General features: G+C 59.2%; 2 protein-coding genes and 1 long non-coding RNA gene across 3 annotated transcripts; 1 reads left to right on the top strand and 2 right to left on the bottom strand.

Moving 5' to 3' along the window:
* Positions 1-679: 679 nt before the first annotated feature.
* On the bottom strand, positions 680-5,557 carry LHFPL5 (LHFPL tetraspan subfamily member 5). The gene is made up of 3 exons (XM_038162668.1): positions 4,889-5,557; positions 2,023-2,259; positions 680-1,255 (listed from the first exon to the last, which is right to left on the bottom strand). Exons 1-3 carry the CDS (start codon positions 5,298-5,300, stop codon positions 1,239-1,241), a joined length of 666 nt encoding a protein of 221 aa, XP_038018596.1. The 5' UTR covers positions 5,301-5,557; the 3' UTR covers positions 680-1,238.
* Positions 5,558-7,565: 2,008 nt separating this feature from the next.
* On the top strand, positions 7,566-8,716 carry CLPS (colipase). The gene is made up of 3 exons (XM_038162684.1): positions 7,566-7,722; positions 8,275-8,397; positions 8,475-8,716. Exons 1-3 carry the CDS (start codon positions 7,627-7,629, stop codon positions 8,607-8,609), a joined length of 354 nt encoding a protein of 117 aa, XP_038018612.1. The 5' UTR covers positions 7,566-7,626; the 3' UTR covers positions 8,610-8,716.
* Positions 8,717-9,659: 943 nt separating this feature from the next.
* LOC119711943 lies at positions 9,660-14,685 on the bottom strand. Its single transcript, XR_005259778.1, has 3 exons — positions 13,684-14,685; positions 12,342-12,426; positions 9,660-12,265 (listed from the first exon to the last, which is right to left on the bottom strand). It is a non-coding gene; the product is annotated as an uncharacterized LOC119711943 (long non-coding RNA).
* Between the last annotated feature and the right edge of the window lie 1,749 nt (positions 14,686-16,434).

The raw sequence follows: 16,434 nt of genomic DNA, 5'->3' as shown, positions 1-16,434 counted from the left end.
GGTGTTGTGATCCATTTTAAAAAGGGGAGAAGAGCAAAAAATAGGACAACTCTGCTGGAATTTTTTCCATTCTAAAATACATTTTTCTTCAAGTCTGTCATGTCTCTGCTGTCTTATCTAGCCAAGAGTCTCAACAAAACCTTCCCAAACACTTTTTAAAGGGAAGCATAAAACTGGGAGGTACTTGTTAGAACTGAACTGAACTGAGTGCTGCAGGAACCAACAATTTACAGCGAGTAGAGATGGAAATTGAAATGCAGGCTGGTTTGGGGCTCTGACCAGGTAATAGCTGCCTTGTCTTCTGCAGAAATGGGCTGTGCCAAGGGCTGCCAGGGGTGCGTGTTGGATGGATGGGAAATGATGGCTTAATCAGATTAATTGGGTGGTGAAGGGAGCTGATGCTGCCTGGCCCCATCTGCTGTGCTCTGCAGGTGCTGTCCCAGCCCAGCACGGTGCTTTCTGGGTTTGCTCTCTGGTTTTCTTTTTTTTTTTTTTTCCCAGGAAAGTGCCCTTTTCCAGAGGTTGTGTTTGGTGATTGGTGCCCAGAGCAGGAAACTGATTCAAGGCTCAGCTGGGAATTGGCCTCTCGTGGTATTTTTCCAGTAAAAGGGCAACCTGGAATATGGCAGAGGGTTTCCTCTGCCCTCAGGAGAAAAGCACAAAACCAAAAACGCTGATATTTTGGTGGTGTTTTCTTTGTTTTTTAATTCATAAGTAATTTCCTTGAAAGAAGGTGTACAAACCCCCCAAAAGCAGCAAATTGCTATCCTTGCCCTCTTGTCCCTTTTGCTGATGGACTCAGAAAAACTCTAATGTCCATTTGGGGCTCTTTCCACCAAGTAAGCTCCACAAGAGCTGCGAGCCAAGAGCAGCCCCACGGGTGAAGAAAACAGCTGTAGAAAATCCACAGAACTTGGAAGAGTCATTTCAAAGAAAAGGGCTGATGGAAGAAGAGCTCTGGATGTCCCTGGGAGCAGAATGAGTAAGGCAGCTGCTGGGAAATGGAGTATGACTTCAAATTTTATGCTTCTTTTATTTTGCACTTGGCAAGGCTTTGTGCCTTCCCAGTTTTGGGAGGCAAAGCAAAGACAATTTCTTCTTTAACCACGAATAAAACCAGTGTGACTCCAGCACCAAAATCAGCTGTCAATGCTTTGGTAATCAGATCACAACAGTGACATTGTGGATGCTGGGAATATTAAAAATCTGTGTGGGTTATCACACGGTGCTCAGCTCTGTCAGTCATTTCCCTCTTCTGTAAAACAAAAAGAATTGCAGAGTTAGTGTGTAAAACTGAAAGGATGAGTGTGTTTTGCAGGTTTGTTTTCAAAGAGGAAGATATTTAAAACAAGGTGAGGAGAAAGCCCCCCGAGGCCTGGGAAATGTAATCTGGGTGAATTTGGGCTCCTGCCTTGTTCTCCATCAGTTTTCTGCCTGCTGCTGGCTCTCCCTCCCTACAGAGCAGCGTGTGACTGAGGCAGGGACAAAGCCACCCACCATCCACCCAAGCAGCAGCAATGACCTTGATGCCTTAAGGTTTAGCTTTCATATTGTCCCGATTCTGTTCTGCATTGGTCTTTAACTCTGAACTTCATATAAAGTGTCAGCAAGTTCTCCTCACAGCTCAGCCACACACAAGAATCCTTTTCCAGCCCCAGAAGCAAGGACACCGCTGCAGCTTCAGCCCCAAAAAGTCCAAACAACAGCTCCAAAAAGTCCAAACAACAGGGGATGGAGGAGAGCAGGCTGGGAGGATGGGACTGCAGAACCTGGAGCTGGAACTGGACAATGACCCCAACATGGAAAGGGACCAAAACTGATAAAAGTGTGAAAACTCCTGCCTCTGAGTCCATCTTGGGCAGAGCCACGGCCAGGCTCTTGCACTGCCCAAGGTGCATCCTTTGAAGGCCTTTTCATAAATCTGCTTTATTCCTTTAGCTCTGCCTGCCCCTGTTCTGGGCAGCCTCTCGGGCACCGCCCTGCTGTGTGCAGGAGGTGCAGGAGCAATCCCACCTCACCCACCTTTACTCTCCACTTTGAAATCCGAGGGGAGGAGGTTGTCCTGCCGGTTGCCCAGCACGAAGGCCAGGAAGGAGAGGATGAGGGCGTCCAGGATGCCGATGATGCACAGGATGTAAGCCCAGCGCACGGTGCAGGCGCCCAGGGTGTATTTGTCGGTTTTGTCCCCACACATTCTCTTCACCTCGCTCGAGTCCCAGCCATCGGGGTAGATCAGGCAGCCAATCATCAGCCCTGTAGCTGCAGGGACAGGGGGACACTGAGCTCCTGAGCTGATGATGATGCCTAAGATTTTTAGCTTTTTATATAGATTTTTTATATAGTTTTACATAAATTCGTCGTTTTGTACATTGCTGTAGCTTCTGGTATTTTTCCTTTCTTCCCTACCTTTAGGAATAATAAGCTAACCTTAAAAGCAGATTGCTAAATATTGTTTAGTCTTATTCCAAGAAAAGAATTAACTTCAAGGATGTTCTAGTTTCCAGCCAGAATCTGGACCAGACATTACGAAAGTGGGGCAAAAGAAACCCCTGGACTGCTTCCAGAGGGTCAGGGCCCCAGGAATTATTACCCAACCAACTAACCTTTTGACTGGACAGTGGATGAGAAGTGCACTAATCTCCTAACCTTATCAAAACTGTAGAATCACTATACCCCATGTTCTTTTCACCATGTTGTTCACCTGAAAGCTTTCAGCTAAAGGTTTGCTTTTATATTCACCCCAACTGGAAAGATGTATTCTATTTTCCAGGCATCAACACTGGAGTGGAGAGAGCAGCTGGAGGAGCAATCATCGTGCTGCAAACACATCAGGTGCTACAGGTTTGTCCCTTAAAGGCACTGTGGTGGCTCATCCCCGCGGGCTCTGCTGTGCTGCGCAGGCAGGAGGAGCAGGATCTGCCTTCCCACGAGCCAAGGACGTGCAGCACCAGCATCTCCTGTCCCAGCGTTGCCCAGGCAACGTCTCCGCTCCCTCTGCGCAGAGCCCTGGCCGTGGCACTGCAAGGAAACGTCTCCTCCAAACAAAGCTGGGATGGGTTTAGTCTGTGCGAGGTGGAGACCCTGGCCTAGCACCTTGCAGCTGATTCCAGCTCAGGGTTTGCCAAGGTGGAGCTGCCGTCAGCAGCAGCTCGGTGTGCAGATGGATTCTGCCCGTCCAGCTGCGGTGGTGCCAGCAGCAGCTCCTCCTGGGACTGCTCTCAGAGCTCACACAGCCTTGGGAGCTGCTCCAGCCTGGCCGCGGGGTCCCAGCACCTCACCTTCGCCACGGCAGCTGTGCCAGCAGGCTGCTGAAGGGCAGCTCGTGCCCCAGAATCTCAGAAGTGCCTTTTCCCCCCTCTCAGAGAAATTGTATTTACAGGACAAGAACAATGAGCAGGCTCAGGGTGAGTTCATATGCAAGATTTTGGGATATGATTAACAAAAGCCCTTCACATGCTCCATTCCTGTGCTGGAAGTAACTGCTGCAGGTGTGAGGCAGTCCCTGACTCCTCTCACACGAGAAACCAGCCCGTGGTGGACAAGCAGATGTTTGTCCCTGCCCCTCATGGACATCTGCAGCCTCCTTAAGTGCACCTTGTCCCACACCTGTGCTCCTTCTCTGCCACCAGGTGCTCAGAACCCAGAATCCCCTTCTGGGGCAGTGGCCTTGTCCTTTGCCAATGTTTTCTTTTCCCTTGGCTTGGGGACAAGCCAGCAGCAAGGTGAGCTGGCAGCTTCCTTGTCTGCAGAGAGGATTTCTCCTCATGGAGAAGCAGCTGGTTAACTGCATACAGAGTAAATCTTGCCTGTAACTAACAGGGAAATGGGGAAAGTAGGAAAGAAATCATTTCTGTGAAATTGTGCCCGGGTTCAGAGCAAAGGCCAGGAAATTGATCCTCTCTTAGCCTGCCCACTTTGTAAAATAATTCCTAAAATGCAGGAATAATTTGTAAAATAATTAAAACTGTAAAATAATTAAACAATAATTAGTGAAATTATTCCTGTCCTTTGGCCAGAACTGCCTGTGACAATTTTCTCTTCCCCCATTCAGAACAACAACAAAAAAACCACGTAAAAACCCCAACTAGCACAGCAAAGCCCGTGTCTGCTCCTGCTCCCCAGGAGGCTGAGCAGCCCCAAGCTTCTTATCTAAATCTTTGCCTGAGCTGGATTCTTTAGCCGGGAACCGAAGGAACCCCCTGCCCCCTCCCAGGCCCGGCTCCCGTGAATCATTCAGGAGCAGCAGAGGCTCGGGTTCCAGCTGAGGCTCGGAGCAAACCAGGAGTTGGGTTACCAGGTGTCTCAGGTGCCTTGGGGGGAGATGGGGAAGGCTTGAGAGCCGCGGGGATGAGCAGCAAAGCGAGAAAATGCGAGTGACGGTACCAAATCAGCCAGGCAGCCCCCTCCTCGCGTTCCAGCATCCTCGTCCTTTATTCCCTGAGCTCAGGGAGTCACCACGATGGGCCAGCAAGCGTCACCGCTGTGTCCCTGCCCCATTCCTGCAGCATCCCAAGCACAGGAGAGCGCTCTGCGCCCTGGGCAGGTTTTTTGGTGCTCTGGAACTGATCCTCTGAAGCCTCCCTGCGGCTGAGCAGGAGCGGTGGCGCCGGGAGAAGCTGCCCCAGGTGAGTTTTGGCAGCCGCAAGGTTTGGCAGCAGCTCCCGGGGAAGCATCACCCGACACGCAGCCAGCCTGCTGCGTCTCAGCTGCTCTGGAAGGAGTTTTTTTACTAAAAACTCCCCACTGGTAAGCAGGAAGGGGGAGCAAACGGCACGGAGGGGTCTCTTAAGTGGCCAAAGCCCCATCCCCAGCAGAATCCAGGGCAGAAAGGGAAAGGGCTCGGCCCACGGCTGCCCCCGCTCCCCGCGCAGCCCCCAGCCCCGCTCACCCGCTGCCAGCTGCATCCAGGCACACACTTTGTAGACGGTGGCCGCGTTGCAGAAGAAGAAGAGGCTGAAGCAGAGGATGGTGCCGATGATGAGGAAGGTGGAGACGCCCACGAAGAACATGGCAGTTTTGAAGGCACTGGAGGGGATGGTGCCGAAGTCCAGGGGGCTGCCCTTGCAGATGAGCTCCCCGGTGAGCGCGTTGCCGATGCAGTAGGAGAAGAGGCCGAAGTAGCCGGCCTGCGGCGTGTCGATGCTGTCGCCGATCCAGTAGGGCTGGATGAAGGTCACCACCATCAGGACGGAGAAGCAGAGCGTGAAGAGGGCCCAGAGCACCCCCATGGCCCGCGCATTCCGCACATAGTTGGTGTGGTAGATCCGGGCCGCCTCCTGCGCCGGCAGCAGCTTGGACATGGCGGGGCAGCGGCCCCGGCCCCGCTCCCGGCCCCGGGGCTCCCGCTCCGGCCCCGCTCCCGCTCCCGCTCCCGGCCCCGGGGCTCCCGCTCCGGCCCCGGCCCCGCTCCGGCCCCGCCCGGCGGCAGCGGGGGCGGCGGGAGGCTCCGGCGGCGGCGGGACCGCCCCGGGGGGCGGCGGCGAGACCTCCCCCCACCGCCACCGAGCCGGGGGGACTCGCGAGGAGCCGGAGAGACCCCGCTCCCGCGGCCGGGAGCAGCGGGCGGCGCCTTTCGGGACGCGCTGCCGGGATGCTCCTTCCCGGGGATGTGCGCTGCGCGCCCGGGATGCTCTCTCGGGATGCGCCCTTCGCCTCCTTCGGGTGCCCGGAGATGCACCCTGGGATAACCCAAATATCCCCAGTGAGCACCCCACCGTCTGTCCTGGGGGGCCCCTGTGCCCCTGGGCTGTGCCCTGCAATGCACTCAGGGGTGCACTGTCCCCCACTGTGCCCCCAGTAACGCCCTGGGCTGTGCCCCAGAGCTCCCCTGTGCCCTGCAATGCACTCAGGGCTGCACTCTGTGCCCCTCTGTGCCCCAGAGCTCCCCTGTGCCCTGCAATGCACTCAGGGGTGCACTCTGTCCCCCCCGTGCCCCCCGTAATGCCCTGGGCTGTGCCCTGCACACCCAGGATGTGCCTGGGCTGCACCCCACACCCCTGGGTGTGTCCCAGGATGTGCCACAAGCCCCGGGATGCGTGTTGGGATGAGACCCAGGATGTGTCTTGACCCCCACAATGTGCCAGGGGCTGTGCCGTGACCCCCGGGATCTCCCCAGGCTCTGCTGCGTGTGTCCCAAATTCTGTGTCCCCTTGGCTGTGACCCTCTGCCCTCCCAGCCCGTGGCACCAGGGTCTTCCTGCACTGGTGGGGAGCACAAGGGCTGCTGCATCTCTGGGGCGGGGGTTGCAGGCAGGGAGGGGACACCCCCACAGCTCCACTGCAGAAAGGGAGGTGGCTCATCCTGCCAGCAGGACACACCGGGGTGGCAGCCAGCCCCTGGGCAGGGCCAGGCTCCGTGTCCTGCTGCCAGAGGAGAAGGGGCAGCCCCAGAGGGCTGCAGGCACTTGCAGCCACCATGGGACCTCTCTCCAGGAGCCACATCTGCCCTACATCCTGAGTGACCCCACAGGTTCAGCTCGGGTCATGGGGACACGTGACAGTGTGCTGGTCACCCTGCAGCCGGGGCCAGCCTCAGCATCACTCCTGTGGCTGCCAAAGTCCAGGGCTGCGTGGCCATTAATCATGCCCAAGAACAGCCAAGGCACTGTGGGCATGAAAACCTGTGCCATTCCCAGGGCTGTTTTCCTTTCATCAGCCCCACGCCCCCGAGCACTGAAACACAGCAAATATCTGCAGGGCAGGCTGGAGCACCGGCCCTTGGGCTGGGCACCTTGGTGGGCTCTGGATCCTTGCAGGGGGCTCTGCTCTCCTGCACAATGTGAGCTGTCTCCAGCAGGTTTCTTGGTGCCCACAGCTCCATTTTTGGAGACATGGAGGATCTGGTGGCTTTCCCACGGAGCAGAGCTCCTGCCGTGGCATCCAGCCCTCGCTCTGCCCATCAGCAGCACCCAGCAAGGAGGGCACTCCAGAGGGCTCCAGCTCCACGGGCCGCTGCTGCCAGCAGGAAGCAGAGGAGGAAGAGGAAGCACAGAAGTGAAGCTGTCTGTTTGAGGGTCCCCGGGGGGCCCCCTAAGCTGTGTGTTCACTGGTAGCAGCAGGCAAGGAGACTCCACACGGCTTCTGAGGGCGCTAATTAGATAATTAGATGAGGTTTATTGGGGGTCCCACCCCCGGGAGCGGCGTGGTTTCTGAGGGAGAAGGGGGAAAGGGGGAGAGAGGGAGAGCCTGGGGGGAAAAGGACCAAGAGAGAGCCTGGTGTCCCTCTCACAGCTTAACAGGGAGATTCAAGGTGGGTGTGGAATAAAATTTGGGTCAATGGGATTACAGATACGTGATACTTCAGGGGAGGGTCACGGGCTTGGAATAAACCGTACATTTTCGAGGGGTGAGACAGAGCATAGCCTTGAACTAAACTAACACCACTCAGAAGTGCCATTATTTTGTGTTCCCTTTGGCCAAAGGTGCTGCTAAGGGCAGGTTGTCATGGCCAGTGGGGACAGTCACCTGGGGACAGGACCTGGGAGCCCCGGCATGGCTGGGTCCTTGCCCTGGGCAGTGCTGCAGTGTCCCAGTGCCACGAGCTGAGGTGCGATAGGAGCAGCCACATCAGCTGACGGCGGCTATAAAACACCCGCTGGCCCCGCGGCACGGCCACATCGAGCCCACCATGGCCAACGCGCTGCCTGCCTGCCTGCTCCTGGCCCTGCTGCTGCTGCCCCCAGCCCTGCTGGCACAGCAGGAGCGAGGGCTCATCTTCAACCTGGTAAGGGGACCCCAGCCCCGTGCTCGGCGCAGGAGGGCCCCGCTGCTGCAAGGGACGCGCACGGAGGGTTGGAGGTGTCTGCGGGGTTTTCGGGTGTTGTGAGGGAGCTTGGAGCCTGGGAAAGCGGCTCTATAAAGGGAGAGGGAGCACGGGTCTAGCTGAGGTGTTGGGGCACAGGTTGGACTCGGTGATCTTAGAGGTCTCTTCCAACCTCCTTGTCCTGTGATTCTGTGAAAGTGGATCAGACAAGCTCTCAGCTGCTCGAGCCAGCCAGGACCCCCACCCCGGATGGTTCACAGGGCCTGGGGAGGGGAAATGCTTTCCCTCTGGTGTCTCAGCGCTCCTGTGAGTCCAGCAAAAACCACTTTGAGGTGGGTGGTAGTCTGGGCCAGACTGAGGAAATGCTGCAGTGGGAGCTTAGGGCGTGGGGGCAGCGGTGCTGAGAGGCAGAGCTGGCGTTCAACACCACCCAAACCCCTGGGCTCACAGCTAGGGTGAGATTAAAGGGGAACAAAGAGGGACCCGGTGCTCAGGCCCTGCCTTGTGCTGCAGGACATCGGGGAGCTGTGCCTGCAGAGTGCCCAGTGCAAGAGCGGCTGCTGCCACCGCACCAGCGGCCTCAGCCTGGCCCGGTGTGCTCCGAAGGCAGCTGAGTCCCAGGAGTGCTCTCCAAAGGTAGGTTCCCTGCTGCCAGGGCTGGGCAGGCATGGGGGCATGTCCCCCACACCGCACTGAGTCCTCGCTCCCTGCAGAGCATCTATGGGGTCTACTACAAGTGTCCCTGTGAGAGCGGCTTGACCTGTGACGCCGACAAAACCATCGTGGGCTCCATCACCAACAGCGACTTCGGGGTCTGCAGGGACCCCCAGGAGTCCAGCAGGCGGTGAAGAAAGAGCCCCGCTGTGCCCCTCCGTGCTGCCCCTGCCCCCTGCCTTTCCCTCTCTCCTGGGTCTTGCTGCGGGAGAATTTGAATAAACACCAGCTTCTGCCGAGCTGCAAGGTGACGTTTTCACTCAAGCCAGCTCCCTGGCCCAGGACAGGGCCGGCAGGGCCAGACGGTCCCTGAAGAAGCCACTGGACACGGTGGCTTAACCTGTATGTGCGTGCAACCATACAGAAACCTGGGCTGGGCCAGCAGCGAGCCCTGGGCTGAGCTCTGCTCGAGGTGAGCTCTGAAAAGGGGATGCGGGGCAGGGGGAGATGCAGCAGCCCCAGGGTCTGGGGGAGCTGCCTGGGCTGCGCTTGCCTCGGTTTGTTTCCTGCTGTGGCACACAGCAGGGTGAGGAAGAGGAGGCACCTGTCAGGCAGGGCTGGGGGAGCAGCAGGAGATGAGGGGATCATCAGAGAGGGTGTTCTTGCCTTCTCCAGTGCAGACCTCACCCCACGTTTGTCTCTCCCTGGGGATCACAAGAACCAGGCACCCGCAGTGCCACTCCCCACTGCCCCGAGGGCTCTGCGCCAGATGGAGAGGCCACAAAGGCTGGGGCAGCCCCTGGCGGCTGAGGAGCTGCTGCAGGAAACTTTCTTTTCAGGACAAGGGTGACTGGCAGCTTGAGGATCTGCACCTGCAGGAACACCAGAGACACACGTGGGAGCGTGGCACAGCTCGGGGGAGTCCCCATGGTTGAAGGGGACCATGGGGGTCAATACTGCTGGCCCCTGCCAGTCTGGCTCAGAGGGGCTGCAAGAGGAGAGAATTCTGAGCTGGATTCTAGTTTTAAACTGGTGGTTAAAATCTGGAGGATTTTGTTCTCTTGGTCGTGGTGGTCCTGGCAGGAGGTCACCAGATCAATGTCCTCACTGGTGCAGGATGAGGTGTGGGGTAAGGGGCAGCCGGGGAAGGGATGGGGGCAGCCGGGGAAGGGATGGGGGCAGCCGGGGAAGGGATGGGGGCAGCTGGGGAAGGGATGGGGGCAGCCGGGGAAGGGATGGGGGCAGCTGGGGAAGGGATGGGGACAGCAGCCCCTCTGCTGCAGCAGGCAGCCAGCCCCAGGCAGAGCGAGGCCGGGGGACACAGGACAGGGGTCTGTCCCTGGACTCCCCATCTGCGCGGGGTCCCCAGCAGTGGGAGCGCCCCGGCGAGGCTGGCATTTGCTGGGACACGCAGCGGGGAGCCCTGCCTGCCTCTGGCCGGGCTTTGTGCTCTTGGCAGGGGCAGGATGTGAGCAAAGCCCAGCCCCGGCAGAGGGCAGCGGCACCGTGCCCACGGCCCGGGGACCCCAGCACGGCAGGGACCCCCAGCCCAGGGCAGCGCAGCCTTGGGCTCCCTGAAATGCCCCCCAAGCTCTGACACCCCTCGAGTCCTGCAGTGGGGGAAAAGGGGGGGCAGTGATGTTTGGGGCTGGACAGGCAGGGCTAAACACTGGGGTGCTCGGTGGGGGCTCTGTGGTGTCCCCATTTTTGTGGTGTCCCCATTTTTGTGGTGTCCCCATTTTTGTGGTGTCCCTAGGCTGGCAGGAGGACGATGGGGGCACCAGAGAGGTGGGAAGGGGGTGGCTGTGCTGAGGTGGGGGTCGCATAAATCCCCCTCCTCTCCACCCACCCCATCTCAGCCCTATATTTACTGGTGAAGCCGCAGCTTTGTTTTGGCAGCTCTCGGCTGGTAAATATTGGCTTGAACCGAAAACCAGACGCCTGACTCACGGCGTCTTAACAAACACAGGAAGGGGCCCCTGGCGCTTGTGGGGTGCTGGCAGCCCTGGGGACAGGGGGACCCCGGCAGGGTGGGGACAGGCTCAGGGCAAAGCGCGGGGTGAGCGGGGCATCCTTGTGCAGGAGGGCTTGGCTGCGGTGGGGAGACTCGGGGGACGGGGGAAGGAGGGGTACCAGCATTGGGGTGCCCCTTCCTCCTCCTCTGCCCTGCACAGGGATCTCCCTGCTTGATTAGAAAGCAGCGGGGAATGTGAGACTGAAGGGACCGAGGGCAGCCCGAGACCCTCCCCAGGCTCGCCCCGTCAGCAGGATTGCCCCCCAGTGTGCAAGCCCGTCCCCTCCGGGTGACCCAAGGGGTGCCCCACTTCCCAGCGAGGTGTGTGGCACATCCCCCCGCCCCAGTGCCCCCTCACCCCGCCCTGGCCGCTGTTACCGAGGGTACAGGATGTTCTCACCCAGCCCAGCTCCCGCTCCCCAACCTCTCCCCGCCTCTCCCCCCTTTCCGCCAGCCCTCGGCCTTCACCTCTCCCCCTCTGCACTGCTTTAACCCTTTTCTCTGCCCCAAACATCGCCTTTTCCTCGTCTTCTTTCTCTCCTTCTTGATTTCTTTCTAATTTCTGCGCAGATGCGCTGAAACTCGCTCTCTGCCCGTCCCGGGGTGTCCCTGCACCCCCAGCTCGCTGCAGCTCCAGTTGGGTGCCCCCCCAGTGCCCAGCTTTGCCGACACCCCCAGAAAAGTCCCCCCACTCCCAGCCTTGCCAAACACTCCAAGGAAAAGCCGTGTGTGTGTCCGTGGGTGTTCGCTCCCGCAGCCCTCACCCCGGGGACAGAGGGGCTGCCAGCCCCAGCCCCGGCACGGGGGAAATGGGGTTTTTTGGGGGGGCTGAGCAGCCCCTGGCCCCCACGGTGGGAGGGACAGGCAGCAGCCCTGCAGCTCCAGCTTAGGACGGTGATCTCAGTGGTGGAAGACCCCGGGCAGACCTGGTTAATTCCATGTCCCCACACACACTTTGGGGACAGTTTGCTGCCCCGGTTTGCTGCAGCCCTGGGGGGAACAATGGGCCTGATCCTGCAGCAGGGTCAGAGGTGCTCCTGGGCCTTGGGCTGGGGGGCACAGGGGGGGCTTTGGGGCAGTTCAGGGCTGTTTGTGCCATCTGAGGGGCTGCCCAGAGCCATCCGGAGTGCACAGAGGTGTTTGGGGGTGCACAGAGGTGTTTGGGGGTGCACAGAGCCACCTGGGGTGCACAGAGGCACCTGGGGCTCCCTTCCTGCTCTTGGCTCTGGGGTTTGTTCCCCCCATAAGCCTTTACCCCTGGTGGTCCTCAGGATGTGGCTGGGGGTGCCTGGGGCTCCTGGGGGAGCAGTAGCCCCTCTCAGGGTGTCCCTTGGCCGCAGCAGGATCCAGAGGGATGAAACACATCCCTGCAGGGTTTGGGATGCCCCAGCCAGCACCAGGGATTTGGGGAATCCCAAATCCTTGGGGAGATACCCCAGTCTGCCCCCACCACCCTCTGCTGGTCTGGGACACCCCAAGCTGTCCATGGCAGCTCCACGTTGTGGGGCACAGTGGGTACAGACCCCAGGGATGTGGGGGCCTGCTCCTGTGACTTAGGGTTTTCCTAAATCTGGGCCAGGTTTTCACTGTCCCAGGGAGATGGCTTTGGGATGATGCTGGCCAGAAGCCATCCTTCAAACTCTCTCTGGGAGAAGAGCAACCTTTCTAGCAAAAAGAAAAAAAAATAAATTCATGGAAAGCTCTGGTTTGCCTCTTCTTGCCAAAACCAATTGTTGATGACTTTTCACGGCTGCTTTGGCTTCGCCTGTGTCTGTGACAGAGGGAACAACGTCAGACATGCTCCTGCTTTCCCACTCTGACTTTTTCCCCCTGAAGCTGGAAGAGAGGAAGGATTAGACTGAAGGACAGGGACCCATCCAGGGGAAAATATCAGCCCCAGGGGCTGCCAAACCTGAGGTGAGGATCTCAGCCTTTCCTCCATCCTCAGGGCCGGCCTCGGGGCTGTGAGTGGAGTCCTTGAAGATGTCCCCTCAGAGCTGCCGAGGGCAGGGCAGTAGCAGAGGTTACAATTGGGACATGGGGATGCAGAAGTGGCCCTGGGACGACATCCAGGCACCCACACACCTCCACAACCCCCCCGATGCTGTCCACGAGTGGAAAAAATCCTCATCCTGAATAATCTGTACTGCTGGAAGCAGAGCACTCCAGGGAGGTGGGGAGGGCAAGGAGGGGATGTTGGGCTGCCCCAGCCTGGGGGAGCTGGAGCCTGGGTGCTCTGCAACAGCCAGCCCGGGGGGGAGTGCTCCCTGCAGCTGGGCTCCCCCTCGGTGGGTATTTATGGCATCACATTCCTCGAAATGCTGGCGAGCTGGGCTGGGGGAGGAGACCGAGGGTGAGCAGGGGAGGATTTTGGGGGATACCTCCCTGGCATTGGCGGGGATTCACTCTTGGGGGGTGCTGAAAGGGTGTTGGGGGGATGCTGGGGGGATGAGGGGGGGATATTGGCAGGGATGTCGGGGGGGACATGAGGGGAGCAGGGGGGATACTGGGGTGGGATATTGAAAGGGAGGATTGGGGGGGATCCTGGGAGATGGTGGGGGGATATTGGGGGGGGATATTGAAAGGGATGACTGGGAGGGATCCGGGGAGATGGTGGGGGGAGCACTGGGGGGGATATTAGGGGGGATAATGAAAGGGATAATTGGAGAGGGGGGTCCTGGGAGGTGCTGGGGGGATATTGGGGGGCATAATGAAAGGGATGATTGGAGGGGGGGTCCTGGGAGGTGCTGGGGGGAACACTGGGGGGGATATCAGGGGGGATATTGAAAGGGATAGCCGGGGGAGGGTCCTGGGAGGTGCTGGGGGGAACACTGGGGGTATTCTGGGGGGATATTGGGGGGGATGCCGGAGGGGGGGGTTACTGGGGGTTTCGGGGGGGGTTGCCGGGCGGTGGTGCTGGGGGGCCACGCCGGACCCCAGCGGGCAGGAGCCGCAGCCTGGCCCTGGCCCGGTGCCCCCCCGGCGGCCGGCGCTGAGTCAGGCTGTTCCCGGCGCTCCCGGTACATCGCGTCCCCACGCCGGGCGCCTGGCACCGCGCCCGCCCGGTGCAGCTCCCGGCAGGGGCACGGCCCCGGCGGCTCCTCCGCGCTCCCGGGCTGCGGCTCCCGGGGCCTGCAGAGGCTGACACCGGCTCCGAAGCCCCGGGAGCTGCCGCAGCGCCGGCCCCCGGCTCCGTGCCCAGCCGGTGCCCCCCAACCCGCGGCTCTCCGGGCACCCCGCAAGCCCCGGGGCACCTGCGGGCGATCTCCAGCGGCTCTCGGCTCTCAGATCCGTCTGGCAGGAGCATCTCCGGGGCAGGGCACAGCCGAGCGTCCTCGGGGGGACTGATCCCCCTGGCCCCCCTGCACCCAGCCCCGGGCGGAGGCGCCAGCTCGACCCCCACCGGGCAGCCCCGGCACCCCCAGCCATCCGCCCTCCCCGGCGGAGGCTGGTACAGTTCGTTACGTCCAGACCGGAATGTACTTTGTGTTAGAAGTGGCCACGAGCCAGGAAGGCAAAGCCGGACTTTATTTATCCTCCCTGCTCCGGCCCCGCTGCTGCATCCTGCCCTTGCTGCTGTGGGGCTGGATCTCCGGCAGGGCTGGGGGAGCCCTGGGCTCCGTCCGTCTCTCTGCTGCTCCTTGCCAGCCGGGGAAGGCAGCGATTTCCCCCTTTTCCTCAGAAGGGAAATAATCTGGGGAAATATTTGCGTCCTTTCGTCTGGTAAAAGCTGTCCCCGGTGTCTGGGAGGAAGAGCCGTGAGGAAGATGGGAGCTCAGGGATGGATCTAGGATCAGGGGAGCCTCGGAGGGTGCTGCCCCTGTCTGCTGCCTTGGGGGCTTTTTGCAACAAGGGCCAGGATTTGGGGCACAATCTGGTAATTTATGGATGGGAAACGCACCTGGAAAGATCCGGCTCTGGCCACGCTGCAGGGCAGGGCAGGGCCAGGCCTGTGACAGAGCAGGGACACCTCCGGGGGTCCCCCCGAGTGAGGGGCACGCGTTGGCCCCTCGGCTGTTAGAAAACCATGCTGGGGGCCGTGAGTCCAGGCAGAGAGGGGGAGGCTGCCGCAGCCTCGGAGGGATCAGAGGGATTGCCCAGGGGCGATCATTCCAGAGCCGGGGGAGCATCCCCCCCGCCGGCCTTCCCGCAGGGACATCTGACGGGGAGTTTCACACGGAGAGCGGCCTCCCAGCTGCTCTGCACCCCCAGGGCCGAGAGCCCTCATGCCAGGCAAGTGGTCTTGCCCTGCTGCCCCAACCCCCCACGTCCCCATGTCCCCTAGTCCCCGTGTCCCCACGTCCCCACGTCCCCATGTCCCCACGTCCGTCCGCTCCTGCTGGGAGCTCGGCCGCACCTCCAGCCAGTGGCAAGGACACGGTGTTCTCCTCTCGCTGCCGCCGGTTGTGCAAGCCCTGGCTGCACCTCCCGTAAACACACAGCCTCCCACGGGCCCGGCTCCCGCCGCGCTGCCCCCCGGCGCCCCCCGAGGGGTGCGCACACCGCGGGCACGGCTGGGCGAAGCCACGGCACCCTCAGGCTCCCAAAAAAGCTGCTTTGGTCCCCAAAAGGGTGAGCTGGGTTCAGTGGGAAGGATGGGTTTGATCCCCCGGGAAGGGGAGGGGATCCCTGCCCCGGGCCCGTGGGTTTGTGCCGCCACACGCGAAAGGAAACCAAGAGACGAGAGAAAAGCCACTTCCTCCACTCGAGAGAGAGTCACTGATGTGGCTCTTCACTGCGCAGCCAAGGTGGAGGGACTCCTCTCCTCCCCACGCTCTCCAGGCAGATTAACGCTGGTTATTTTTAGCAGAAGACAAGGATGAATAAAAATATCCCCTGCTTTATTTTAATTTTTTTTTTTCCTCTGTCTCTTTCAGGAAGGCTGCTCTCACCTCGCACGAGGTGCCAGGTGCCCTGGCTTTGCTCCCTGCTCCCAGCCTTTCCCCAAGGCTCCCTGTCCTTTTGGAGCTGGGCTCGGGGCTGGGGCTGGACATGTGTGGCCAGCTGGAGGGGGAACAAGCAGTACCCCTGGCAGGCGTCACAAAGCCAAACGGGATTATTTATGGAACAGATTTCCTCCAGGTTGTGTTACAGGGCTGGGGGTGAATGGGGCAGACCCCAGCACTGGAGGGTTTAGGACATCTCCCCACCCAAGAAAGCTGGGTGAGCTGAGGGGTCTGGCACTGGCCGAGCAGTGATTTGGAAGATGTCTTTAATTTTCTAAAAAAGCAACTCTGATCTTTATTCCCATGCATTTTTTGGGGGGTGCTCTCTATGCAAACAAAAAAGAAATTACAATTTTTGTAGTGCAAGGACAAACCAGGCCGAACCCCCTCATTGCTGCCATTGGTCCCATGGGGTTTTCAGGGTTTTGGTGTTATCTCAGGGGCCTGATGGAATTATGCTGTGGGTTTTCCTGGTATTGCAAACCCACAGTATTTTAATTTTGTTTTGTAAACGAATATGTAATGCTCTTGGAAATTTATTGCCAGGAGGGAACTGTTTGAAACCAGATGCAAGGTTCACCAGGGTTATTTCAGAGGGGGGAAAATTAAATGCCATGAAAACAATTTTTTCTTTCTCCTCTTCTAAAGTGGGCTTTAATTTTCACTCTGTATTTCTGATGAGTGACACCGGTGTCTAAATTACAGCCGGGGAAATCAAACTCAGCATAAAAAGCAGACCTGTGAGGAAGCACCCACCAACACAGTGCTGCCTTCAGCCCGGCCCTGAAGGTTTTATTGGATCATCCTGAGGGAATGAGGCTGCAGGCTGGGAGCTGTGGGCACTCATTACAACACGAACCTGGGAAAAAAAAATGACCACTTTATAGAAACACTCAGAGATGCCCCCATTTCAATCTGCCCCCAATTTTTTCAGCTCGGGCGCTGCAGCGATGAGCAGGGACGAGGTGTTTAATCACAGAAGCACTGCTTTCTAATCTCGGGGGGTTATTCTTGAGGCAGCTCTTGACAAAAATCTTATTTCCTTCACCCCGAACTGGG

The sequence above is a fragment of the Motacilla alba genome, chromosome 26 (assembly GCF_015832195.1).
Source record: "Motacilla alba alba isolate MOTALB_02 chromosome 26, Motacilla_alba_V1.0_pri, whole genome shotgun sequence".
Taxonomy (NCBI): Eukaryota; Metazoa; Chordata; class Aves; order Passeriformes; family Motacillidae; genus Motacilla; species Motacilla alba.
The sequence above is the reverse complement of the archived record's forward strand: the minus strand, read 5'-3'. Positions and strand labels throughout refer to the sequence as shown.

What these genes read in the sequence shown, in the direction of transcription:
- LHFPL5 (XM_038162668.1), bottom strand. Translation starts at nt 5,300, where the DNA reads ATGTCCAAGCTGCTGCCGGCGCAGGAGGCGGCCCGGATCTACCACACC. An exon ending in CTGGATGCAGCTGGCAGCGG is followed by an intron (nt 2,260 to 4,888) that starts GTGAGCGGGGCT and finishes CTGTCCCTGCAG; the next exon opens with CTACAGGGCTGATGATTGGC.
- CLPS (XM_038162684.1), top strand. Translation starts at nt 7,627, where the DNA reads ATGGCCAACGCGCTGCCTGCCTGCCTGCTCCTGGCCCTGCTGCTGCTG. An exon ending in GAGGGCTCATCTTCAACCTG is followed by an intron (nt 7,723 to 8,274) that starts GTAAGGGGACCC and finishes CTTGTGCTGCAG; the next exon opens with GACATCGGGGAGCTGTGCCT. An exon ending in CCCAGGAGTGCTCTCCAAAG is followed by an intron (nt 8,398 to 8,474) that starts GTAGGTTCCCTG and finishes CGCTCCCTGCAG; the next exon opens with AGCATCTATGGGGTCTACTA.